Genomic DNA, 25721 nt, shown 5'->3' on the forward strand with positions numbered 1-25721 from the left:
CAAAAATTCTATATTTTTAAGAATAAACAGGAAAGAAATATGATAAATACTTCTGGACTTTATATCAGGAGCTAGGAGAAGTGATAAATAAAAAGTTCAAGTAATTAAATAAGCCCGTACCTTATGCACTTAAAGCAACCTCACAGGAAAACAGAATAAAGGAACCAAAGGTATTAGCAAAAATCTTCTAAGTACTCCACAGAGGTTTAGAGAAATAATGTGCAGGGGTTGGTGTAGGGGTTGTAGATGCACTTTGTAGCTGTATTTTTATTTGAGTTCTTTAAAGAAAGTAGAAGCACTAACAATTTTGGCAATACCAGGGGCAGGCAAAGTGATGGCAAATATAGTGGGGGAAACGGAGGAAAAAGATGTTGTACTGTTGTTTTTTGCATTATAACTCCCAGGTGTGCTTGATACACATGTGCCTCTATCAAAGAATGTGCATTTTAGAAATGCACCGAGTTTTTTTTATTGCTCTGTTTAATTAAAATATAAGGAAGCTTTCCTATCTAAAAGGAATTAATCCCTTTATTGCCTGTAAGCTATTCGTTGTACTTACAAGCATATTTTATCATCTGCTCCTGGCAAATGGGGCCGTATGTCCTTCACAGGTCTGCTGGTATCACATTCATCTCCATTCCTGTTGAGAGCTTTTCTAATTAAGTACTAATCTACTAATCTACATGAAAAATCTAAAATATTTCTTTAAAAAAAAAAAAAGAAAGTAGCAAAGGCTGAAGAATCTGCCTACAAAGCAAGGAGAATCTGAAAATACTGAGCAGGATGTTGCTGGGACTAGACAGAGCCTGCTTTAAACCAGCTAGGCTGCTAGTTCTCCTTGTTTCTTCAGCGGGAGCTGGACTGCTCTGGATGCTCAGGACAGATAAAGCCAGCTGAGGTTATTCTTTGTACTTTATTAGTCTAATGAGAGCATAAATTTATGAAGAAAAAAGTAAAAATTGTGAAGCCCTTACTACTATCTATAGTTATGCCAGTGTTTTGAGAATTATGCATTTCAGTCCCCTTCTCAATATGTGAAGGTTACTAAAACTGTGGAAAATGCATTCCTGCTAGAATGCCATCACGTATTTCCAAACTGACAGTTACACGGTCATGTTAGCATGATGCCTAAATAAACAGCACAGTAGTACTTGTACTTAAAATCAGCTGTGATGAATGCCATTATCTGTAGCTCATAGCACTTATGTTCTGGAGGGTAAGTGCGTTTTCTGACAAATTATAAATACCTGAGATGTATATTTGTATTCCCATAAATACAAAGTGTTTTTAAAGCCATTCTACAAAATACACATAATCACTTAGTACTCCTAGAACCCTTTGCATAAAGTGATTGGTGAAATAGTTAGGGGGTTAGTTGGTATTATAAAATCTGAAATTAAAAAAGAAAATTTAAAAAAAGGGGCTATTATTCAAAGAGCTTAAGTTTTGACATCTCTACCTTTCAAAGTTTTCCATAATACTTGATCCTATGCCTAATGACTCCTACAGCAAATAATTTAGAATAATGAAAGGTAGTCTAAAGTCAAATTTCATCAAGGTAGTGGCAATCTTTGTAGCAGAGAACAGGCAGGATTTACAAGGGAAAGAGGCAGCTGTTGGACATAGTGTTTACTAATGCATGAATTTGTTTCCACGTCATTTCTTTAATCACAATTTTTCTTAGTAACTTTTGACTTAGTAGCACATCATGTGCTTATCTGTGACCTTTTTCTTCATCATCTTGGGCTGTTGCCTGAATTACATGGCAGTATGTAATTTGCCAGGGCTGCCCTGGAGCTGACTGTGATATACTGGCTTGACAGGGAAACACATTTCCCTGCAGGCTCTTAAAAGTACAAAATGCATCATTCCATGCATTTGGGAAGAGTTTAACTCACATTAGTCCAATTTAAATAATAAATAATAATGGACTGGACAGCAAAGTCAGGTGGCATTTCCTCAGAGCAGTAGAATGCTTCTAGGAGCACTCAGCAATGACGATACAATATGTCAGATGCTAAATTACTCTGTAATGAAATTTACTGTCCTGGTCTAGATTTTGTCTGTTCAGATCTTTTATCTAAGATCTAAAACCCAAAATACACTTAAGGGTAATAGAGAACAAGGGGTGGTTATAATTCTGCCTAGCTGAACTAGATTACAGAGGAAGAGAGAGAGTTACCTAGCTTTTTTCTTCTAATGAACGTCCATGTAAGAAGAGGCAGAATCTGGACTTCAGTTACACTGGATCACAACATGCAAGACAGAAAAGGTCTGACTTCTGTGCTTATAACTCCTTCTTGCTGAATTTCTGGTACTGAGGACATAGGTGAAAGCATTATTAAGAAGTTTTTATACAAGTGGTAAACTGGTAGAATAAAACTTTCAAGGTATACATCAAAATTGTTTTAGAAAACCTTTGTGGCAAATATTATGCCAGGTAAGAGTAGATGTCCAGAAAAGTTTCTTCTGTCCTTAGTGTGTATGATATAATAAACTCACAGCGTAAAGCAACTTTCACCAATACGAAAATATTACTTCAACATGGTATCAGAGACTGGGGGTAGACAGCAGAACTATATTTTTTGAGTGGCCTAGTTACTCGTGAACAGTTATGTCTAATGCCAATACAATTAGCTCACTTGATATGGGTCATTTAACTTCAAATTTCTTCTAATAACCATTTGTTTGGCAGTAACTCTAGATGTCTATTGTAAATGTATCTGTAGCTAAAACAACAAGAAAAGGAAATAGAATTAATCAGGTTTAAAAACCATAAGTTTTTGTTGGATTGTCATACGTATATTGAGTATTATTATAGAAAAAACTTTTTAATATGTTTACACAAGTCAATTACCTGTATTACATTATATCTAAACCTGTAATTTCACACTCCCTTAATAATAGCTAAATGTTACCATCACTTTTTCTTATAGAGCAGGCAAGTTTGAATACCTAATATTTTGTAGTATGCCATGCTCAAGGATGGCTAGAGAGATGGATACATACTCAAGGGTACAATTACATGTATAAATACTCCTCTGCATTTTTCCACCGTTTCTGAAGTTTTAAACCAGGCTATCCTTCACTGCAGAGAAGAAAAAATCAAAACTTTCTTTTATGAAACTATTAAGATACTTAAGCATCCTAAGGTTGGTTTTTTTTGATGTTATAATAGTTAAGAAACTGAAACAACCAAATAAACACATTCTTCAATAACAGTCTTGACTTTCTGCAGTCATCACAAAGGAAAAAACAATTAGCTGTGGGATAATGAATGTTATATAACACTTTGTACACTTCAGAGCAGCAATAATACACACCATCAGAATATGCTTAATAGGCAATTACAGTCTTCCCAGATGAACAAAGCAGCTACTGAAGTTACAGTCACAGACATGAACATCTGTATTTTCAGGAAGACAAAGCCAAAGATGTCCAACCCCAGAAGAGTTACAGACCTCAGGAGGGCCAACTCAGTGAAGCTGGAACCCCTCTGAACCACAAGCTGAGTTTCATAAATGAGGTCACTTGGAGAAATGTTTTTCCTTTTGAGACTTTGACTTTTTTCCCCAACCATACCTTAAAAGTGGCTTTCTTACTGATTTAAGAAAAAGTTAGGAATCCTGGAAGAGGAAGCTTTTTCTAACTAAATTCTGTTTGCTTCCAATTGTATGTTTCTTTAAGTCCCTTCTTATAAAGACAGCTGTTCTTATAAAAAAATACCTGACAATACGATTACCATCATGCCCACAGTTCCATCAACAGAGATGAGGACTATTATTTTTCAAAAGATATGAGAAAATAGGATTCCATAAACAATCCGTAAACTACCTCAAAAATATTTAGTAATAAAGATTCAATAGTCATTTATTATATGACTCCATTTTTTCACTGCTTCAAAACATTCAATTTAAGCACCATCCATTTAGCTTTCAAGGATTTGAAAAAATATAGGCTTGATATTAAAAGGTTTTTTGTTTTAACTGAATGTCTGCTTTTCTATTGTATGAGAGCACATTTCTTTCTCATGTTACTTTCTCATTGGCAATAAAATAACATTTTATGTATTTATTATTTTACATTTTATTTATTATTATTTTAACATAAAATAATAAATGTAGAACAAGGCGGAGCTTAACAATTCTGGAAGATGATGAGACTTCAGGTGTAGGCCAGTAGTTGATTTCTTAAATTGCTCAAGACTAAACTGAACTTGAATGCCTTAGGTTTATCACCAGTCCATTCTGCTTTTCTTACGCTTTATGATTCAGTGCAATGATTTTAATCAAATTGTTAGAAAGTTCCTATTAATAGCCAAAATGCCCAGAGTCAATAAGTATTTTCTTTGTGAATATTTTCCAAAACACATCTTTGCTCTAATCAATGAAAAACATCACTTAACTATCTCTAATGTTTCCCACTTGGCTCTGTATACACATACCAAATGAAACTTTGTAACAGTACATTAGTAATACATACTGTATACAGAAAACCCACATAAATAATTTTCAAATAAATCTTTACTATATCCTTGGGTAGCAAAATTCCCTTGGGAGTACTTTCACAATTACATTCATGTTTGTAAGCCACTTAAAATGATGAATTAGATCCTCTGCACATTTTGTGTCTTCTTTTACATGTAACATTGGTAGAAAAGTGTTAATACTAACAAATCTTAAAACAAGTTTACTAATGTGCAACTGCAATGGCACATAAATTCAGTTTTGTTTTCATTGCTCACATATGCATATTTTTTAACAGAACATGTAACAAACATGTCAGCTAGGGAAGTCACAAGATAAAACAATGTGTTACTATTTTTCTGCTAGATGCAACTTTAACTAAAATTAGAAATACTGTACATTTCCCCAGTCATCTCCACTGTTACCAGGGAGAGAAAGAGAGAAATATTACAAAAAAAAAAATCACTTGATATAAGTAGGTGAGGAAAGGTATCTCTAAAATAATAACATCTGAAAAGTAATTAAGGGGATCTTCTCTTTCTCCATTTTGATACAAGAAAAAGACATATAAGCTTGTCCAGAAAGCTGCTGAACCTCACAGCAAGCCTGAGGCTGCTCTAGCACGAGGGCCTGATTTTACACCGAAGCAGAGTTTGAGGATATGGATGTAAACTGTCCATGCTAATCCCCAGGTCCATTTAAGACCATTAGCCATACTAGCAATCTGGGGTTTTGATGTTATTTAAAATATCCCTTAACAAATTTACATTTCGTATACTCACATCCCTTTTCAACCACTGTCAAGCAATAACCCACAGTATTTTTGAGACATATTAAGCACTAGATTGTGGAAGGCTTTATAGAAACATTTGATAAGTAAAGACATTAATTACAAAATAGGATATTTGTAGTGAGACTTTGGAGTATTTTTCATACATAGGTAAACTGACCTGCAGTTAACAGCTACAAAAATTAACAGTCACAAAAAGTGAAGTAGTAAATGGTTACCAGTTACCTCTTCAGCCCATTATCCCACTGCTAATTTCAGAGTTGAACCCTGGGGTAATGGGCCAGTCCAGCTACTTATATTCTGTAACAGAGGAGTGAGGTCAAATAGTTAATGAAATGAAGATAATTATAAAGATTGTGTCACTAAAACTTGAAGGAGAATTATATTTTTGTGGAGTTATGGACTAAATAAGAGATGCCAGGTGCTTTTTTTCCAATTTCCCTTGATTGTACTAGTTGAAAAAACACCCTCTAAAACTAATTTACTATCAAGTTAATGTGCTAATAGTGAAGACGTCTTTAAAGTAAGTAATAAAAGCAAAGAGCTGCAGCTTTCAATTTAATGATCTCTGGTGTTAGACGTTTTCCAGCATGTAATAAAATTTTATTAAAAATTAGTCACTGAAGAAAAAGAGCTGTAGAAAAAGTTCCATAGAAGCTGAGGCAACAGCAAAAACATACTCAATTTGAAGCAAAATCTGGAAATAAAAGATATGAGGAAGAGTTGCCATATTCTTATGAATCATCATTAACAATAACACAAGACTATCGTTGGCATCTAGTTGATCATAATGAGAATAAAAGTATATAAGCCCACAGAGAGCTATAAAAAGTAGAACAGGAGAGACTTACATAAAGAAATAGGTCATGCTAGTCATGCTTCTGCAATTAAATTACCTCTTATCTTTTTAAAAACAAATTTCTTACTACATTAGCCTTACAGATACTCATAGTATCTGAGATTTCTATGGTAAGTACCTTTGAAGGAGACACATGTATTCCTTACTGTCTTTGAAATTAAATTCTAAAACAATAGAGAGTGTCATTTTTCAATGCTATTTTATTCTCATAATGTTTATGCATTAGGAAAGGGTTATATGATTGTATGTCATTACTGCATATTACAAAATGTGGCTGACTCTGCATTTAGTAATTGCCTTTTTCTTTTTTTAATTACCTTTTTTCAATCCCCATGCTGAATGCAATGATCTACAGGTCATGGAAACTGCAGGTGTCAGTGATATCTCATTAACTCTGGCAGAAGCAAAGTTTGAGGTAACAAAAGTAGAAAAGCACTGAGGTACCACACAGGCTAACTTCCTAAGGCTTTCATGGAGCACAAATCTACTCACTGCCCTCCACACTATTGCTGTTTACTTATAGCTGACCAGGAATATTATATTTTGTGCCTTTAGGTTCAACCTCTGTTTCCTCTGATAAACTAATGAGGATACACACTATTATTTTTCCTCAATAGTGAGCATACAATCAATTTCCAAATAAATCTGAGCACGCCATGCTAGATCTGTATTGGTTTGTATTATCCTGGAGCTCATATAAATGAAAAGTTTTGCTCTATGTGTTTTTCATAATTACACAGGATTTTCATTTACCATAGCAGCCAACAAAACAGGCTTAGTTTTTCTTTAAAACCTATCATTGCTTCAGGTCCAACATTATATTTTGTGATCTTTTTCAAACAGACCCTTTAAAAAAGCTGCCTCACACAATACTGGGCCCTCTGCTCTCTGTGATCTGAATGCATGTTTTATAGGAAAAGAAATAGCATTATGAGGTTTATTATTCTCAAGTTTAAGGAAGGAGTAGATGTCAGAAGAGAATACTTAGCTAGACTGAATTAGAGAGTAATGCTGAAAAGTAGTAAGCTAAGAGAAATGATGAGTATTTAGCAACAAAGAACAGGAGAATGAAAGAAAGTAGAGAAATAGATGCAAAAACCTGACTAGTAGAGAGCCCTTCCCTGTCCTCACAGTCTGAAATACCAGAGAGATGCAGAGAATGATTTGGGCAACAGCGAGGAAATCGGTAGCAAAAATCACTGGAAAATTGGAAAAGGAACGGTGGCAAATATTTGACATTTTAAAGCTTTGTTTTTCCAAATCTGTAAAATAGAGACTACGTTACCAAAAATCATATACATATTGTGAATTTCAGATATCCGATTCATTTCACTAATATCTTTTTAAATTCAGACTAGCATCTTCTATTTTTCAGAAGTCCATCTGCCCATCTCTCTCCTCTGAGGTGGAGTTATTACACAAAAGATTTGGGGTGCTTCCTGACATAATGCCATAATGTCAATTTGAAATGTAATGTGTAAAGAGAAATAACTTCCAACTTATGTTTTTACCATGTTATACAGAGGTCAGCCTGAGTAAAAATAATCAGACACATTTGAGAAGCTTTCAGTACCTTAATCTTTCCTATAAGGACAAAAATAATTATATGTCCATAACTATATTTGTGTTGTTTCATAGGTCCTTGAGCAAAGAATTTGCAATTGCTTTGTTCAAAGGGTCAGAACCTTCATTTACAGTGCAATATTATGATAAATTATATGAACAGTAATAGCTCTGATTTTAGAAAACATAAATTATTTCCTTAAGTTATTTGTTCTGATTTAGGTTTCTTTCTTGACCTACAAAGGAAGAGTAATGAGATGATACATTGCTACATTGATACATTCAACTGGTTAATTTTTCATGAATCTGAAGCTATTCTGTCAGTTTTCTAGGATGTACAAAAAAGCTCTTAAAAGACAATTAAAAAAACCTCTGTTCACTCTTCATAAACATGGATTGGGTCCAACCTACACTTGCCAGACATTTCTTCATTCCTTCAAAACGTATTTGTATATTTTGTATATGTAGACATATATTTCCTTTTTCATATTTCTAGTCAATGACATAATTATAATATCGCACAGTATTATGAGTAATAAAACTGTATAACTAATGTTTGGTACAAATAATTAACAACTGTATTATTATTTTATGTAAGTATTTATATCAATAATTTCTACTCTTGTAGAATGAAATGGATAAGGTCTAGAGCCTAAGAAATATTCTGGCTTTCTAGATAAATCATAGATCCTTTATAAATAGGCTTTTAAAAAAAACTTCAAATCCCTTAATTACATTAGTGAAGAAGCTAAGACTCTTGACACTAGGATTATCTTATTTTTTCCATCAGACTCTGTGTCTGTAGTAGGTGCTCAGTATCAATGCACTCAGAATAACTGTGATCTTAGATTTAACCTAAATATATTATTTCTGTATCAACACAGAAAATTCAGCCTCTTAATTTCCTATATGGCAATTTCAAAATGCTTTTCAGAGTCTACCTTGTTCATGACCAACTTTCCAGACTGTACCTTCTTTGAACAGTCTCACAAGCTCTCCTCAATTCTGCTTCAACAAGAACACTTTGTTAGGCTTAATAAAGACATAAAGTTCCCAAGATTACTTTGATGGCAAATGAATGAAATACTTATTTCCAGATACAAAAAGGTTGGCCCATGGTACTTTAACTTTTCTGAATTTTTACACTGATCAGTGTATGCTGGAGTCCACAATATTCACAATATATGTGAGGCAGAGGCAATGGCTCCTTGCAGCAGTTTTTACCACCAAAGTGATGCATTTTCTTGTGAGATCTTTAAATCTTTTAAAAATGGAGTGGTATTTCTTCTTTCAGTCTGTACTATACATTTCCACAGAAGGACAGTTCTCATTCTTATTCAGCTTGTATTTCCTTCACCAAGACCAGGACACTGAAGTGGCATTCATAGGTGGTGTTTCCAGCTGCGCCATGTACAATATAGGAGGGAATGATATTCTTCACAGTTTAAAATTCATACGTATTTCAACTCTTAAAATAGTACAGTTCACAAAATACACAAAAACCACAGGGCATTTATAATGAAGGAAATCATTTGGGGAACACATGAAGAAATATTTCTGGATTAAGCAAAACCACTACAGAGCAAACTAGTCACTATTATCCTGGTATCTGTGTCACTATATTCCCCATCACTTGTGTTTTCAACCTCACTACTGGAAATAGACTTTTCTTCTGTTTCACTTCTGATTTTGGTTTGCCATTAATTTCCCACAGTGTTACTAAAGCTTTTTGTTGCCGTTGGAGCACAGGTATCTTTACACTGCACAGCCAAAGATATTTGAATTATAACTATTATTACAATTTTTAATTTTTTATAAGGTATAAAGTTAACCTTTTTCAGAAGGGCAAGTAAGAATCCATTCCATCTACTAATTCCATATAAATTCAGAGTTGTTTGTTATGCCGAGATACAGTAAGTGCAGAAAATGCCTCACTAGGAAGTCAGTACCACTGCTCTGATTCAGATTAGACAAACCCATATTTCCCAGCACAGCTAGCCTAGGAAATGTTACAGTTTCCATCCATTAACAATACTCTTTAAGTACCCAAGACCTTAGGCACTCATCTGGACATTAAACAGGAAAGCGGAGTTTCAGTTCTCCTCCTTTCTCTTGATTTTTCTCTTTCCTCCATCACCTCTGTAATGGAATAAGGCAAGGAAATTGCTACAACAAAAGCCAGATCTGACAACTCTCCACTAGTTTGGAAGGATTTTCTACTGGCAGAACACAGAACAGTTACTGCTGTGAAATTACAGTGCAAAAGAAATAAAAATAATTGTCAACAACCCAGAAAGTTAAAGACCTCATAGTTCAGGATTAATTATCAGCCTTCTAGTTATGCTTCGTTTAGTTGTTAGTGCCACTGAACTTGTATGTACATAGCCCTAAACCCATTTGTAATGGTCAATTCTTTCAGCACCACTATCAGTGTTACGACAGGTACATGACAGGTAAAATGATTTTGGTCTGAAATATTAGTGCCAACACAAATGGTGAAATGGTATTTTACATTCTTGTACATTGTGAATATTAACTCATTTAAGACATGTCACAAAACGCACCTCAGACTGATACTGCTTTTGATCACTTTAAGGGAACTTTTTCTGTGATTTAAAGGTAAGAACTTCCCATTATTACCCACTCTTCCAAATTACTGAGCTATCCAGAACAACTTTTTTGCACTGATTCAGACACTTCTATGTACTGATTTGAACTTATTTTTTTTAAACCGGTTTTATGCTTCTTTATATCACATTCTCTTTAAAGACCAAAATATCTCACCAGGAAATAATTTTTTTTTTAATTATCTTTCCCAGTAAATTTGGCTATTTGCTTTCCTAATTATCCTTTCTACACGATGTTCTCATGTTAAATATAATCTCTAACAAGCACTCAGGTATTATGCCTACCAATTATGAATACAAATATTCAATGTACTTATGTGCACCTTTTTTTACATTTTTAAGCAGAAAGCACCCCAATCCCAGAGGTGATTGTTCCCAAGTGACATAGGTATCATACACTATATGATGTACCCCTTCAATGGATTTAAAATAAGTTTGACATTTTTAGAAAGCAATTTTTAGGCTGGATGAGAATATCTTTGAAATAAGATATTTACCAGACAAATCATCACTTCTTTCCTGAAGGTGAAAATGCTGCTTGTCAGACATGACAAGATGTAGAAGTGCTGCTCATCTGAAGTTCCCTTTTTTACATACGAAAACATATTTAAGTCATCACACACATTTATATTCCCCTAACAATACTAGCCTACTATATCAAAATGTTTATGCAAATCTAATAAAAAAAGGAAAGCTATACATCTGTAGTTAAGAGTTAGTTGGCTTGTAAAAGGAAGAAAAAGCCAAGGAAAAGATACATAAGAATGGATGTCATAATAAAAAAAAGCCTCCTATAGCACAGCTCAAGTGCAGAGGGTATAATTCTGGACTACTATGATTCTTTGACAACCTATTTCACAGTAGCAGATTTCACTGGTTTTATAATCACAGATAATGCACAGATTTATAATAATGAGGTGTCAATGTGTGGAAGAAGAGGATTGCAGACCATTATTTTCTCAGACGTTTTCATGGCATATGCCAAGTGCAGAGAAATGTGAGCAATGTCTATTAAAGAGGCAGTCTAACTTATTCAAGCACTTTTGGATACAGAGGACTAAATGCTCATTCTCAAAAGGCTGAAGCATGGAAATACTGATACATTTTACTAACAGGAACATTAAACACAAAATCTATATGATCACAGAAAAAAGAAGGAAGAGTATTCTGTGTTTCAGTCAAATATCAAAAATCTAATTCTAATCTCTAAATGCATTCCCATTTCTTTCGTTGCACTACAGTAATATCTGTAAAATCAAGGAGACCTCAAATGCTTCAGAGGCTCTGACCTTACGCCAGTCTTAAACACAGGCATAGTGGCTTGTTGGGCCTTATCCTATGCTTTCATGACAGAGGCGCAAACACTTTTAACCTGAAGAGAAGGACAGTAAGAACAAGATAGACAATTCTAAAGCCACAATAATTAGGAAAAATATGCTCCTGAGATCCCAGAGTGAAGCTCAATCTGCTTGACCTACCAAAGAAGAGTCCACTCTCCTGCAGAACACAGAACCAGTGATCTTCATCTAAATGAGCACTAATATCCCCATGTGCTTCTATTAATTAATACAGTGCTTTGTTTTCAGAGATAATCTTTTTTGGGAATGAAGGTTTCTTCCTATAAAACAATCATTATTGTAAGAGTAGCAATGTGAGATCCAGTTTTATAATCATATTCCGCTTTCTGGAATTATATTTTTATTTAATTACATACAAAAAGATTACTAATTTTTGGCTCCAGCCTCTGTTACCAATAGTGAATATCAAGAGCTGCTGTATAAAAATTACAAATTGGCTATGACTTTATATTTCAGGAAAGAGTTCTGGAATTTAAGGAGGACATTAAAGTGTCATTCAGTCATTCTGTAAAACTTCCTTTGTAATTGAAACCACAGATTTATTCTAGATCTATTGAATCAGTTGAATACATGAGCTAAATGCAACTGTGGAGATAAAAATTATCAGGACAGTTGTTAATCACTGTAAACCTTGATTATATTAAAATGCTTGAATCTACTGAATCAAAACACTTTTCATCACATTTTTTTCTCATGCTTTCTCCTAAACTGCCTTTCCCATCTTGTATGATTGGAATATTCTCTATGGCCTATGACCAATTTCATAGATCCCTTTTGGCAAATTTAATTTGGCTATTTTATGTTTTTGTATCAGTCTTTTTCACTAAAAACCCGTGATAAGCAAAGACTGTCTTACTGTTTAGTGCTATATTATCACAAACTCACTATCAGTGCCCGACAGGTAAATAATCCTATGAATTAACATCCTCACTTATTTTAGATGCAAATCCATCTTCCTTGTAGATTTGTTATGCAGACATGGTCCATTTAGCAAGTGATAGACAGAAATTTTTTCCTCAGCAAAATAAGTAGCTGCTTCCCAAGTTTAGAATAAGTTTATTGACATCAGAAACAGGTTTAGAATTATCCTCAAAATTCATCCTAATCTTTCAATGAATTTAAAATCCTTCTTAGTTCCAGTTTGATGCTCTTACAGGACAAACTTTCAAAGATGTTTAAAAAAAAAAAATAAGAGAGAAACTATACCTTGGTGCTTGTCACTTGAAATGGAACTTTTGAGCCCTTTGTAACTGGGGATGTCAGCTTCTCAGTTGGTTTTGAAGGGATTAGAGTCTTAGCGGGAGGCTGATTGTGCAGAACGGAAGACAGGCAAAGCTGCACAGTCTCCTTCAGAGCTTTCAGCTGTGACTCCTGGGGAAAATAAGAAATCATCAGTTCTCTAAGATGTGTTATTATGAACAGAATTGCTTACTTTCTCTCTCTGCATTAAACCAAACATTTATGAGCAGCTGCTGCTTTTTCTTATTAACGGAAGAAATTAAGGCTGTTTAAAGCAGTTTTTTAATATTGGGTTACTGTGTATCACACACCAAACTGCCTAGAAAGCCACTGCACTCTTTCCTCCATAAAGTTTTATACACATTGATTATTGCAAATAATTAGTAAATATTTTATCTGAAAAGAAACAAAAATACAATCTACCAAATATCATACAGTGTTCAGACTTCTATATGTAATAGTTACAGAGAAGTAAACATTCACAAGTATTGCAAAGATGCAGACTTTGCATGGAACCTAGTTTATAGTAATTGTTCATCGTAATTGGTGGTCTTCCACGGGTTATAAAGATTGATGTTCATCTAACAAAGATGCCTTCCCTCATGAGTGTATAGTAAATAAACCCTACATCTTTTCATCTGTTAAGAATATCATTTCCCAGATCCATTACTGTCCAACAAGCTGAACTAAAACTTTTAAGTGGCGAAGTGCCTGCAACCCATGTTAGAACACTGCTATTTTACTCACAGAAATACAGATAGATATATTAATGAAAATAGCAGTCTGTCATTGAAATAAGCTGAGACACTAAGAACAGTGAGATAACTATGGTACTGCAGAAATCTCATTTTAAATCTTTGCTCCATCACAGCAAGACACGAAGCGTCAAATGTTAGATATTGAGGTAACTTCCTTATACTCATTTCAGGGGAGTTAGGCAACATTTGGCCTTAAAAAAATAATAAATCTCTTGCCTTTTTTTTTTTTATATTAAGAATGCCCCTATAAATACAGGCTACATGAGCACATTACAACCTTCAAAGATTTTTTTGAAGATACATAAATCAAGGTATACCATGGCAGAAGTTGATGGAAAATACATGTATAAGTAATATTACACACTACATACTACATATGTGAAGTATTACATATACAATATAGAAATATTTCACAGATATACAAATCTTAAGCAACAGCACTTGGCATACACCACCTTGCTTTAGTTTATTTGCTAAACAAGTATTTTTAGAACCCAAAAAACTGTCTGTGTTTTACATCAGATAAACTTCCCCTGAACTGGAACTAGGGAATGTATCTTGTAACTGGGAAAATCTGAGTCTTTCTTTAAAAATGGAGAAACAGGAACTGTTAGTAGGGTACATTTCAATGGTAGGATCATATACAACCATAAAAAGACTATTAATGCACAGCACAATAAAGAAAAATCAAAGAAATAGGAGATGAAATTGAGTTTGGTTTGTTTGCAAACAGACAAAATTGAATGTCTTTTCCTGAAGATGTGTGCAGTGAGGAGGAATGTTAGATTACCATCAAAGAGGACAGCACTTTGTATCATTTACTTACTAAAATGTATGAACCCGGAGTCAGACTGATATGTCTCTGACATAATGGCAGTGTAAAAGGGAAAGGATTACTTTATCCATGTGACTCAGGGATCTTTTAATTTCCAGTTGACAACAGAAGATCTTAGCATACTTCTTTTCATGTAGTATGTCTTCTCCCCTACCTTTTCAAGAAGTGACTGCACAGAGAGCATAAATCACCATTTGACATAGTCAAAATAAGCTCAGACACCAAACTGGCAGAGGTAGCAGACTGTCTAATTTTGGTTGAAGATATGGACTCAGCCATTATAGCACAATATGACCCCAGTGCTTCCTGCAAATCACACTGATCTGAAACAACACTCCTCCCATCTGGAAATCCCTCTGGGTAATTTCTCATCCTCTCATCTCCCACCCCTGCCATCCAGTGCTTGTTCTGCCTTGCCTTCCACCAGCCATTTTGCCATTCCAAAGGTAAAAGCAGAATAGGCTATTTTGTTTTCATACTGCGGGTAGCAAAATTCAATTTTGCTGATAGAAGATGTATAAATGGGCAGCACGAGAGTACAACTTAAGGAAACACTATTGGAACCACGGATGTCGTTTGAGAGAGTTTGCAATAACTTTGCATACACATGACTGTGGTCAAAATAGGCTGCTAGCTGGTCAAAATACTACCAACATATGATGCATGTCTTCAGATTTCCCAGATCTGTTTATACACTTGTCATGTGGTTGGATTTAATATAGAATAATTTGGTCTGTGGTAATGCAAAATTTGTCAGTCACCCAAGGGTCCATCAAGGGAACTAGAAAAGTGCTGTCATGTAAATAGACTTATGAGAGACACTAAGTCCACTGTCAGCACAATCTAATATTTAATAGAAAAGTCTGATACCCTCCCAAAAGAAAAATCCAAATTAATGCCTATTTATAGGCACAGTTTGAGATTAGATCACTCAATTATTCATTTCAAATACAGCTCATGTTCCAAAAATGCACATAACTTTACACATTGCTTCCATTCCTTTATCTGAAACTATGTGTGCTAACATTGTCAAAACAGTTAAGGTCAAACCTTTACTGAAGACATGGATGGACCACTGGCCATCTCCAACTCTTTTCAGTTCATAGTTCATATAGAAAAGCTCTTAACCAGGGGACAAAGGCACCTACAACTTAAATGGTCCTAATACTCTGCAGTTAGAACTAGCCACACATGGGTATTTCTAGTCTTATAAAACTGTATCACAATTCTCACTGGTGTGAACTTTATCTTTTTCCTTAATTTGCAACTGCTTTTTTTTTTTTTTCACTCCTGCTTGCCATTTCCACTGCACTTTCACAGCACGTAGGCAATGATGCCATCCAAAGACTGTCTCAATGATTTCAAGATGATGACACTGGGCTTCTGGTAAGCATTCAGAACCATACCTGAGCTCTAAATCAAAATTCCATAATATTTAAGAGAAGAGAAACAGAGGATCAGAGAAGTCAGTTGGGTGTGCTGCAAATCCCTTTTTAATTTGCAGACAGAATCCCTTAGTATCATTCGCATTAAAAGTTCCTGATGTCAAATGTTCTTTGCTTTCTCCTTCACAACTATCTGCATTATAATGCAAATGCAATAACTGCATTTAGAAGATATTTATGGCAAGTGTTGCTCTCTTGCCTTTGCCACATACAGTATATTGGCACTACTGAGAGACCATGGCTTTGAGTGTTATATGAGCAAAGAAGGAACATGCTTAATTTTTAAATATGTGGAGCAGTTCAGTTCACTCTACTAACAAGAAACACATATCAACAGATGTACACACAGGTTTGAATAATGCTACTGTGAGCATTGCTTCCATAGATTTTGCAGTGCTGGATGCAAATCCTCACTCAAGAGGATGATTTCAGCGACTGCAATATTGAAGATTAAAGAAAAATGCTTTTAGTCCAAGAGGCATATTTTTTTCCACACGTCTGATGGAACCTGAAAATACTGGAAAACCAAACCAAAAAATTATTCTTTGATAATGTATTGAAGTTTTTTCCTTTCTGATAAACTGCTTCCCTATTGCACGATATTTTCTTCCCAGCTGCGCTAAATCTAGAAGTTTCCCTGCTACACAGCTGACAGGAGCCAACATGTCCTGCTTTGTCCCATTCCTGGGATTCCCCACGTCCTCTCTGGCACAAGTGGGCACCTCTGCCCACAGAACAGAGCTCTGTCACATCAGTCCCACCTTAAAAAGAGACTGACCTATTCTATACTGCATTCTACTTGGAACTATAACTAAACCTCAGATAAAAATTGTATTGTATTTTGCACATAAAGAACTGTAGCATTTGGCTTTCATTTTTTTTTTGAGATGTTTCTTCCTAATTTGATTGCCCTCTTCTTAAATAACTTTGCAGCTGTACTTAACTTCATGCATCATAATTAGTTCCACTGATTTCAGTAGCATTATTCCCAGGTATATACAATTAAGTATGCATCTAAATCATTGCAAGACTGACTTTTTTTTTTTTTTGTCAAATTATACTGAAACATTCACAGCTGATAAACATGCAAACATTACATTACACTTCTTACTTTGTCAAGAGCTGCCTTTTCCAATTCATCTTTTGCAACTGCTAGTTTTTGCTCCAGATCTGTTAGCTGTTGTGCCTGTGGGAATAAAGAAGAAAAAGCTGATGCAATCTACAATGCATTTTCTTCCCCATAATTTTCCATGCAATACCTGTGAGAGAGGAAAGGATATAAATTTTACAAGTAATATATATGAATTGGGTCAGAATTGCTTGCAAAAAGACCAGGCCTCCAAGGATTTTTTTCTTCCTGAGAAAAAGAGTGTTTTTCTGTGGGAGCTGGGCTCACACCTGCTCCATTTATGTGAACGCTAACTTACTCTAACTTCAACATCAGTAGTAAAAGTAATTCCATACTATAAAGTATTTAGAATTATGCCATAATATCCTTCTGGAAAGAATATTCAAACAGTTTTTATTATTTTGTTTATTTATCTGACTTCTGTTTGCAATGTGAAACACTCTTTTGTAGTTTTAAAGACTGAGATGCCAACGTTAATGTAACTTGGCATAAACAGAGAAATTGGAAAACACCCAAATGTTCATGCATGTAGATACCTTATGAAATACTACTATCTGCTGGTCTACAAGGAGTTAACTCCAGGTTTGTTTCTCCATCTCCTTCCCTGGTGATATGAAAGAAAAACTCACAAGAAGGCTGGCCATGCAACTACATAATGAGGAAGCATTTGGGGAGATTTGCGTTTGAAGTCAGGGCCAGGCAGCAGCCTGCACCCTGTGCAGAAGGACTGTTGGCTCGTTACATGACATCACATCATTTTCCTGCATAGTCCTGCAGGAGGAGGTACAGCTTTTTACAGTGCATATACAGTGTATTGAGAGCAGGAGTTCAGAAGATGCTTTTAAAGACTCAGTAAATAAAGACAATGATTTTCCCTCCCCTTCCCTATGAGCTGCTGCTTTGGGGAAATACATTCTCTGCAAGAACTTTCCATTTTAGGGAGCGGGAGCTCCTGGACTCCTGCAGTTCCCAGCCCTGTCATTAACAGCACATCACTAAGCAACCTAAAGGAGTAAGCTATGGGTTTCTTCTACTGTTGTATGTGCAAAACCAGCCCACTAGTTTTTTTCCATGTTTACGAAGGGAACCATTAAGAAAGGTCACTAGACCAACCAGTGATTTTTTCTCTCTGAGATTCCGGTTAGGTAATGCATGTTCTGCGCAAACAGAATAATTGGATAAAGTTCTCATTTCTCAGCTAAAGAGCAAAACACTTTAATTTTGACCAAATATTTGCAAGCACCCTTTCCCTCAGCACCAGCCCATGCTCACCAGGTTTGTGAAGTCCATCCCCAGCCAGACACTGCTTTCTTGACAGACTTTTCAAGATCACATGCACTCTGCTGACTGTAGCACAGCTTAATGTATAGCCACACAACAGAAATGCTGTTTAGTGTAAACCCTACAAAATGTGGTTAACTTGGTCTCTGTGTGGGGCAATGACCATACTTCCAGCACATATCATAGCTGACATGTATGAGCTTAGGCAAGCCTGTAGTCCTCAGCAGGTACCTCAAGTGATGTTTATTAGCATTAAACACAGGCTGTACTGGCTGCTAAAATGACAAAAGTCTGGAATTTTCAGTTCCCTGGTCATGTAAAGAACTACTTAGTCACATTTTATAACAGGATTAGGCATTTATCTGCAGATTTATCAGAGCAGCCACAGTTTCATTAGTCAAAACCATGTACGATTAGGCAATCTTGCTTCAAAGCAGAGGTCAACTGCTTGCTCAGATGTGGGGAAGTCTCTTGTGAATTTCCGCTGCATCACGTTTCTTACGCCTGATACCAGTCACTGTCCCACACACAACACACCCATCAGACCACTGGTTTGATTCCTCAGTCTGGCAACAGAGCGTCCAACACAGACAGAATCCTTCCATTTCATCAGAATTTGCAAAATTTAACTGGATTTATCACTGGATTTTTAGAGGAAAAACCTTACTAACATATCAGAATTTTTCTAGAGTTCCGTAACATTTCCATTTGTTACTAAATACAGTACATAAGATCACTCACAATAAACATGGTCCTAGTCAATGTTTGAAAGTCTGAACGTTAAGCCTGGCTCCATTTGACGCAGAGACAGTACTCATTAGATACTAGAACTAGACCAAGTCATTTCTGACATCATTAACATTTTAATTATTGCCACTTAGTATTTTTACAGTACACTCATACAAATTAATACATTATCAATTAATGAGAAGCAAGGTTTGAAAAACAGTATATATAATTAAATAATTTGAATTGCCATTAAACAGGAAATTAGACAAAGTAGCATTTACATGATAAAGGAGAGGCCAGGGTGGCATCTCTGGTGGTGTCCACTGCTAAAGACTGGAATCCCATGGAAGATGATGGATTGCCACACAGTGTGGGACAGAAAACAAGGCAACTTACCCATTCAGCAGCATCTGTATTAGTTTAAATCACTGGAATACCAGAGCTAAAATTATGAATTTCAGGTTGTCTGCTTTCCTTCAACACACACATTACATAGGCATCTGAAAATCTGAGTAGTTGGCAGAAAGCATGTAACGGGGTTAGAGGTGATTGCTACTTCTTTCCTTGCAGGGGAATGTCTCGGGCTATAGAACACATTGTACTCAATGACACTGCAGCCATATCAAAAATCAAGTTGGAGGAGAAGTGTTTAATTTCTTTAATTGCTGCCTGCCACTATAAAGAATTAATACATTGTAATAACACTGCTCACATCAAGGAAAACATTTTCAGTTTCTGGTGAAAAGGTATTCTTCCAAAGGACAGGCTCATATGTATTAATAAAGTCTTTGTGAAAGCATAATTTATCAAGCCTTCTAATTTTTGGTTATACTGTAATATTTTGATAGACTTTTTCTGTAACTTTTATGTATATTTATTTTTTTTTCACAGATTACTGAGCCAATAGGCCAGTTATAATAATCCAGCTGACACCACGTGAGAATAAAATCCTGCATTAAAAATGCATTTTTGACAAACCACTCACTTGAAAGTAGTGATATTTATTTATATCTTAGTCCCAAAACTGCAGAATAATATTTTTTTTTTCTGAAATTTTTTGTCTATCAAGGCTGAATTAATACTGCAATAGTTTCACTGCTGTTTTAATTTAGAAGTTTTTAAGGGAGCCTAATTCAATTAATGTGGCTTGGATACTGAATAAAGAAAAAGGACAAAATACCAGCAGGACTGCACAAGGCCAATTCTGATGAGGAGTGAAGTGCCTTTAAAAAGCATAGGCTGGAAAACGTTAAAAATATTGTTTCTCTTAGGCATTCTTGTAGAATCACGTCTTACAGATGAAACAGTGAGACAAATCGTTTTTTCATCCTCTGAAAGAGTGCACTGGGCAATTACTGTCAGTGAAGTACACTTTTGTAACTCACTTGAATGAATGTACTTACCTTTAATTCTTTGTGAATTACTTTACACAAAATGCCCATCTTTAAATTCTTCCAGGCATAAATATAAAAAATAAAAAGAAAAGACTAGCCTCATTTTAAGCAGAGAGAAATCCAAATTAACTGAATTTTTTATAATGAGTAATTGAGACCAGAAAGAATTTCTGCAGACACATAAAAAAAAAAAGCGAAGGCAATGCCTACAAATCTTTGGGATGATGACCTTGAATGTTCAAGAATTTATAAATATCATATCAATATAATATAGGTAGTTGAAATGTGCTCCAGCCCCCTGATCATCTTTGTGGCCTCCTCTGGACCCACTCGAGCAGGTCCATGTCCTTCTGATGTTGGGGGCCCCAGAGCTGGACACAGCACTCTAGGTGGGGGCTGACAAGAGCAGAGTAGAGGGGGAGCATCCCCTCCCTCAACCTGCTGGCCACACTTCTCTTGATGCAGCCCAGGACATCGTTGGCTTTGTGGGCTCTGAGTGCACATTGCTGCCTCATAGTCAGTTTTCCATCCACTGATACCCCCAAGTCCTTGTCAGCAGGGCTGCTCTCAATCCACTCATCACCCAGCCTCTATTTGTGCTTGGGATTGCACTGACCTATGTGCAGGACCTTGCACTTGGCCTTGTTAAACTCCATGAGGCTTGCAGGTCCCACCTCTCCAGCCTGTCCAGGTCCCTCTGGACGGCACATCCCTTCCCTCCAGCCTGTCAACCGCACCACACAGCTTGGTGTAGTTGGCAAACTTGCTGAGGGTGCACTCAGTCCCACTGTCCATGTTGCTGACAAAGACGTCAAACAGTGCTGGTCCCAACATCAACCTCTGAAGAACACCACTCGTCACTGCTCTACACTTGGACGCTGAGCCGTTGACCACAACTCTTTGAGTGTGACCATCCAGCCAGTTCCTTATCCACCGAGTGGTCCACCTGTCAAATCCACGTCTGTTCAATTTAGAGACAAGGTTGTTGTGTGGGACACATGATGTATTTCCTTCTGAGAAGTGCCAGAAACAAGACCCGTTAGCATGATCAAACACTGGGTGTGCTGTGTGGGTCAGAGGGAGGACAGAGGGAGTGGTGCCCACCTTAACATTTCAGTCTTATCTGATTCCTGATCTATTCCATGTTAATAGCGGGATATGAATTCCACTCCCAGAGTAATTGAGGGTTACAGTTCAGGTCAGGCAGGCGAGACGGCTGTACGGCAGTACAGCTATTATAAATAGTGCACACTTGTTAGCAAAGCCAAAAAATGTTTTTTTAAAGGCTTTTTAGCATTTTTTTCCCCAGAAACTTTATACAGCATATCAATGTGGAAAATAAAATACATAGTGAGGGATTTTGCTGTTGGTGGTGGCTGTTTTTTTTGTGTTTGCTTGGGTTTTTTTTAAAACTTGTAACTGCTTAAAAAACTCAGGAGAAAAAAAAATTACTCCCTTGCCTTTTCTTGTACAAAATTACAAAGATTTTTTGGATTTTTTTGCCAGAAAAGGCTATGTTATCACTTCACATTAGGAGTACTTACACATGCAGAGATAAACATAGTCATGACCATGTTTTCTTCTTTAAGACATAATAAATTGGGATCTTATTTGGTTATTACAGAACTGTTAAGGATGTATTGTATTTCACACCAAGGATTACTGTTTACCAAGGACAAAATTATCACATATTCTACTTAGAAAACATGACTAAGTGATGTTTAATCACACATTAAATAGACTGGATATTCTGAACTCCTTTTTTTCCTGCATAGGCCTTAAATAAATGTTTAAGAAAAAAAATAAAATATTTACTGTACCACTTTTTATTTTATAATTTATTATATTTTCTAACTAGGACAACTTCTTAAATTGGAAACCACTTAACTGGAAACTTGAATAAATTATCCGGTAAAAAACAATTCTACTGTGCTTATTCGGTAAGCATTATTTGTACCTTCGAAAAACAGAGACTTGTGCTTCTAAATTGTACTGTTTACTGCAGCACAAGGTGTTAAATACAAGAGAATAACACTTTCTGGCAGCTATTCCATTTAATCAGATGTGTAGCAAAAACCAGACGTTCAGCAACATCTGACTTATATTTTAAGCACTTATAACAAGAGGAAAAGTCAGATAAAAACATCATTTCTGCAGTCTCACAGCTTACACCTTTTCTTAATGCTCATTACTGTCACAATATTTTTAGCTCATCATTCTGGATGTACATTAAAAAAAAGGAAATAAGACCTTTGTGCTTTTTTATTAGCTGAAATTTCACTTTTTCTTCCTCAACCCTCATGCTTTTCCTTCACATAAAACGTGTTACAATTAAAGCAAAACAGCAGTTTGTTAGGGTCCATGTAAAGTACTAAAGAACTCAACCTCTAACTAAAAGAAAATAACCGTTTCTCTGCAGAAACACACCCAGAGGATGCACATGAAGAGAAGTGCCACATCACTCATCTTTGTGCCTGTTCTGCATTTTTATCTCCCATAGGGGATTTTCCTCTCTTCAGATCAGGGGAGAGCACCTTAGGTTTTAGCACCAGTTGTTATTTCCAATGCCTGATTCACATGATTACAACCTGCAGCTCTTTCTTTTCTAAGTCAGACTCCTTTAAACAATTGTGTCGCTTATTTTAGCAGTAAGAGAACACACACTGAGGGGGTAAGCATTTTCAAATTCATGTTAGGCATACCAGAATGCTCTACATCTTTGTCAGTAGTGTACTAGAAACGTTTACTTCCTCTTTTCTTGAGAGGGCATTAGTTCACATCTTGCCCAAAGCTTTGGCTTTTTGCTTTGGGGGCTTCTTTCTAAGATTTGACCATTCCAGTCAAGAATATAATTCAGCCAGGAAAATACAAATCAAGGAAAACAGAACTAGTATTTCTGGCAATATCACGTAACTTAAAAGTGTTTGTCAAGAGATAACTTCTTAAAACTTTCTATTTTGAAAACATTACCTCATATTCAGCTGATGAATAAAGTAAAACCTAAAACATCCAACACATCCACTCTTCATTAATACCAGCATATTCATTATTGCAAAGTGCCTCCAATTCAGCCAACAATGAGTAATGCAAAAATTTCAAAAACCCTCCCAAAATGCAGTTTAAATTTATTGTATATATTTTGAGAACTTCATGCTGCAGATCATCACGCAGATGGCTCTAAATTTGCTGTCAGCAATATCCCAGAAAACAGGATCAAGCAAGGGGAAGACTATGTGATGCAGAACTATCCTCTCAAAGAATATTTATTTCTGTCTGATTTGGAAAAAAATGCGGAGGTATTTAAAATTGCCTCTGCTAGTAAAGCACCCCCAATTTGGGACATACATGTCAATGTGCTCCAAATGCTCATTGCCTGGAGCTGGGTGATCTCCCAAGTGACCACCCCACAGCATGGTTCATCGAAGAACCCCAGGGCGAGGAGAGCACCTGGTTCTGGATTTTGGTGTGTGCCAGGTTCCACCAAGAACCGTGATGGTCAAGACACCACCTTGGCTGCTCCTCCAGCCTCTCCGGTTCCAGGTAAAGCCAATGAGCATGGACACCGTGGCTGGTGCCTGCTCTTCATTTTTACAATTTGTCATGTTTATGCCTGACCATTCTCTCCCTTAGTGCATGGAGGCTGACAGCACGTCTGTGAGAGACGACTTGTTAAAAAAGGCCCTGAAAGAAACAGGCCTGTAAGAAACAAGGACTGAGAAAAACAGGCTGAGAAAGAGATAAAGGATAGTGGGGGGACCCTCTGAGCTAAGGAATGTCTCAAACACTCGCAAGTAATGAAACTATAGTTGTGGGGTGGATAGTGTGGAGGTCGAAGCTGATAAGGCTGCCCCAATAACACGAGATGCAGCTGGAGGAGGGAGCCCTGTGAAGACAGGACAGTTCTGCTCTGGGGCACCTGGTCTAATTTCAAGGGCCATCTGTCCAGTCAGTGACCTTTGATTCATTATGCACAAAATGCATATTAAAGTTAACACCCCTGGATATGGTAATGAAGACTAACAAGATCATGCTAATTACATCATCCTATGAAACACCTTACCCCCTCCCCATACGTGGCGTACGTAGGTATGTGGGTTGACCGGGGGGTTGGACCCAAGGAAAGTGGGTATAAATCAAGGTGGGGGCAAGGCTGGGAGGGGCCCAGAGAGTGAAGTGAAGCAAAGATGACAGATGCCTCCTGGAACCCTCGCTGGAGGGATCGACACAGGAATCCAGACCGGTGATCCCTATTCCTCTATTCTCTTCATCTCCCTCCTCTCCTTTTCCCTCTTTTTCTTTCACTACCATTAAGCAATGCAAGGCAAACTGTATTGCTTGTCACAACTCATCATATGCTTAGCCAATTATCATGTATCCAATTAGTACATTGTGGGAAGTTAATAAATGTCTGGACTTTGAGACTTGACTCACCATTGTCCACTGTGATGGGGATTTACGAATCTGGGTCAGTTGTCTGCCTCGTCTGAGCAGGACGTGACAACATCTTGTCCCAATATCCTCAGTATAAAATGTTTTGAGTTCTGATATTTCAGAAAAAAACACTTTTCTTGGCAATTTCTACAGCACCCAGTACTGCAGGAGCTTAAATGTTGAAGAAAAATGATTCTGCCAAAACAGTTGTTCTCAAAGTGTATTTCTGGCATCGGCATTACTTATACAACACCTTGTCTCCTTTTGACATATAGCACACGTGGATCCAGCTCCATAATTTTCACAGAAAACATTCCCTCTTTTTCCTGCTGCATGTTTACACAAGATGAGGCTTTAACTCATTTTTCAGCTTCTTCTGGGTCTTTCCCTCAGTTCTGTTTTTTTCTCTGATCTTTGGGCAGTTTGGAATATTTCTTTTTACTTCACGTGACAAAGTTTCTAAATTTTTCAACCCTACTGGGCACACTCAAACCCATTATTATAATTAAACCATTTGGAAAATGCCAGTCAAAGTCCCAATCAATTTCAATTTGGTATCAATAGTAAACCTCTCCTTATTTTAGCGGGAGCTGGACCAGGTCTGTAAGGTAATTGAATAGCTGTACGCTGCCAGTTAAATGCAGAGCTGCTGCTGCTAGATTTAAGCCAACTTGTGTCACACTGGCTATTGTCTAGTCTTGTCTCACACAGTAACTCGAGACCAGGTATTTAAGACTGCATTGCCATCTAATGCAAGTCCATATCCTTAAGACCACATCTGCAGGGCCATACAGAAACTTTCAAAATTGGATTTTTT

The 25721-nt window shown here is 36.4% G+C and overlaps 1 protein-coding gene across 1 annotated transcript in view; it reads right to left on the reverse strand.

Moving 5' to 3' along the window:
* The window catches only part of LUZP2 (leucine zipper protein 2), a 197485-nt gene that overhangs the window by 27530 nt on the left and 144234 nt on the right, over positions 1-25721 (reverse strand). Inside the window, exons 8-9 of the mRNA XM_074884575.1 lie at positions 17052-17126; positions 12870-13034 (exon numbers count right to left, since the gene is read on the reverse strand). Coding sequence (XP_074740676.1) covers positions 12870-13034; positions 17052-17126 — 240 coding nt within the window. The remainder of the gene's footprint in view (positions 1-12869; positions 13035-17051; positions 17127-25721) is intronic.

The sequence above is a fragment of the Strix uralensis genome, chromosome 15 (assembly GCF_047716275.1).
Source record: "Strix uralensis isolate ZFMK-TIS-50842 chromosome 15, bStrUra1, whole genome shotgun sequence".
NCBI lineage: Eukaryota > Metazoa > Chordata > Aves > Strigiformes > Strigidae > Strix > Strix uralensis.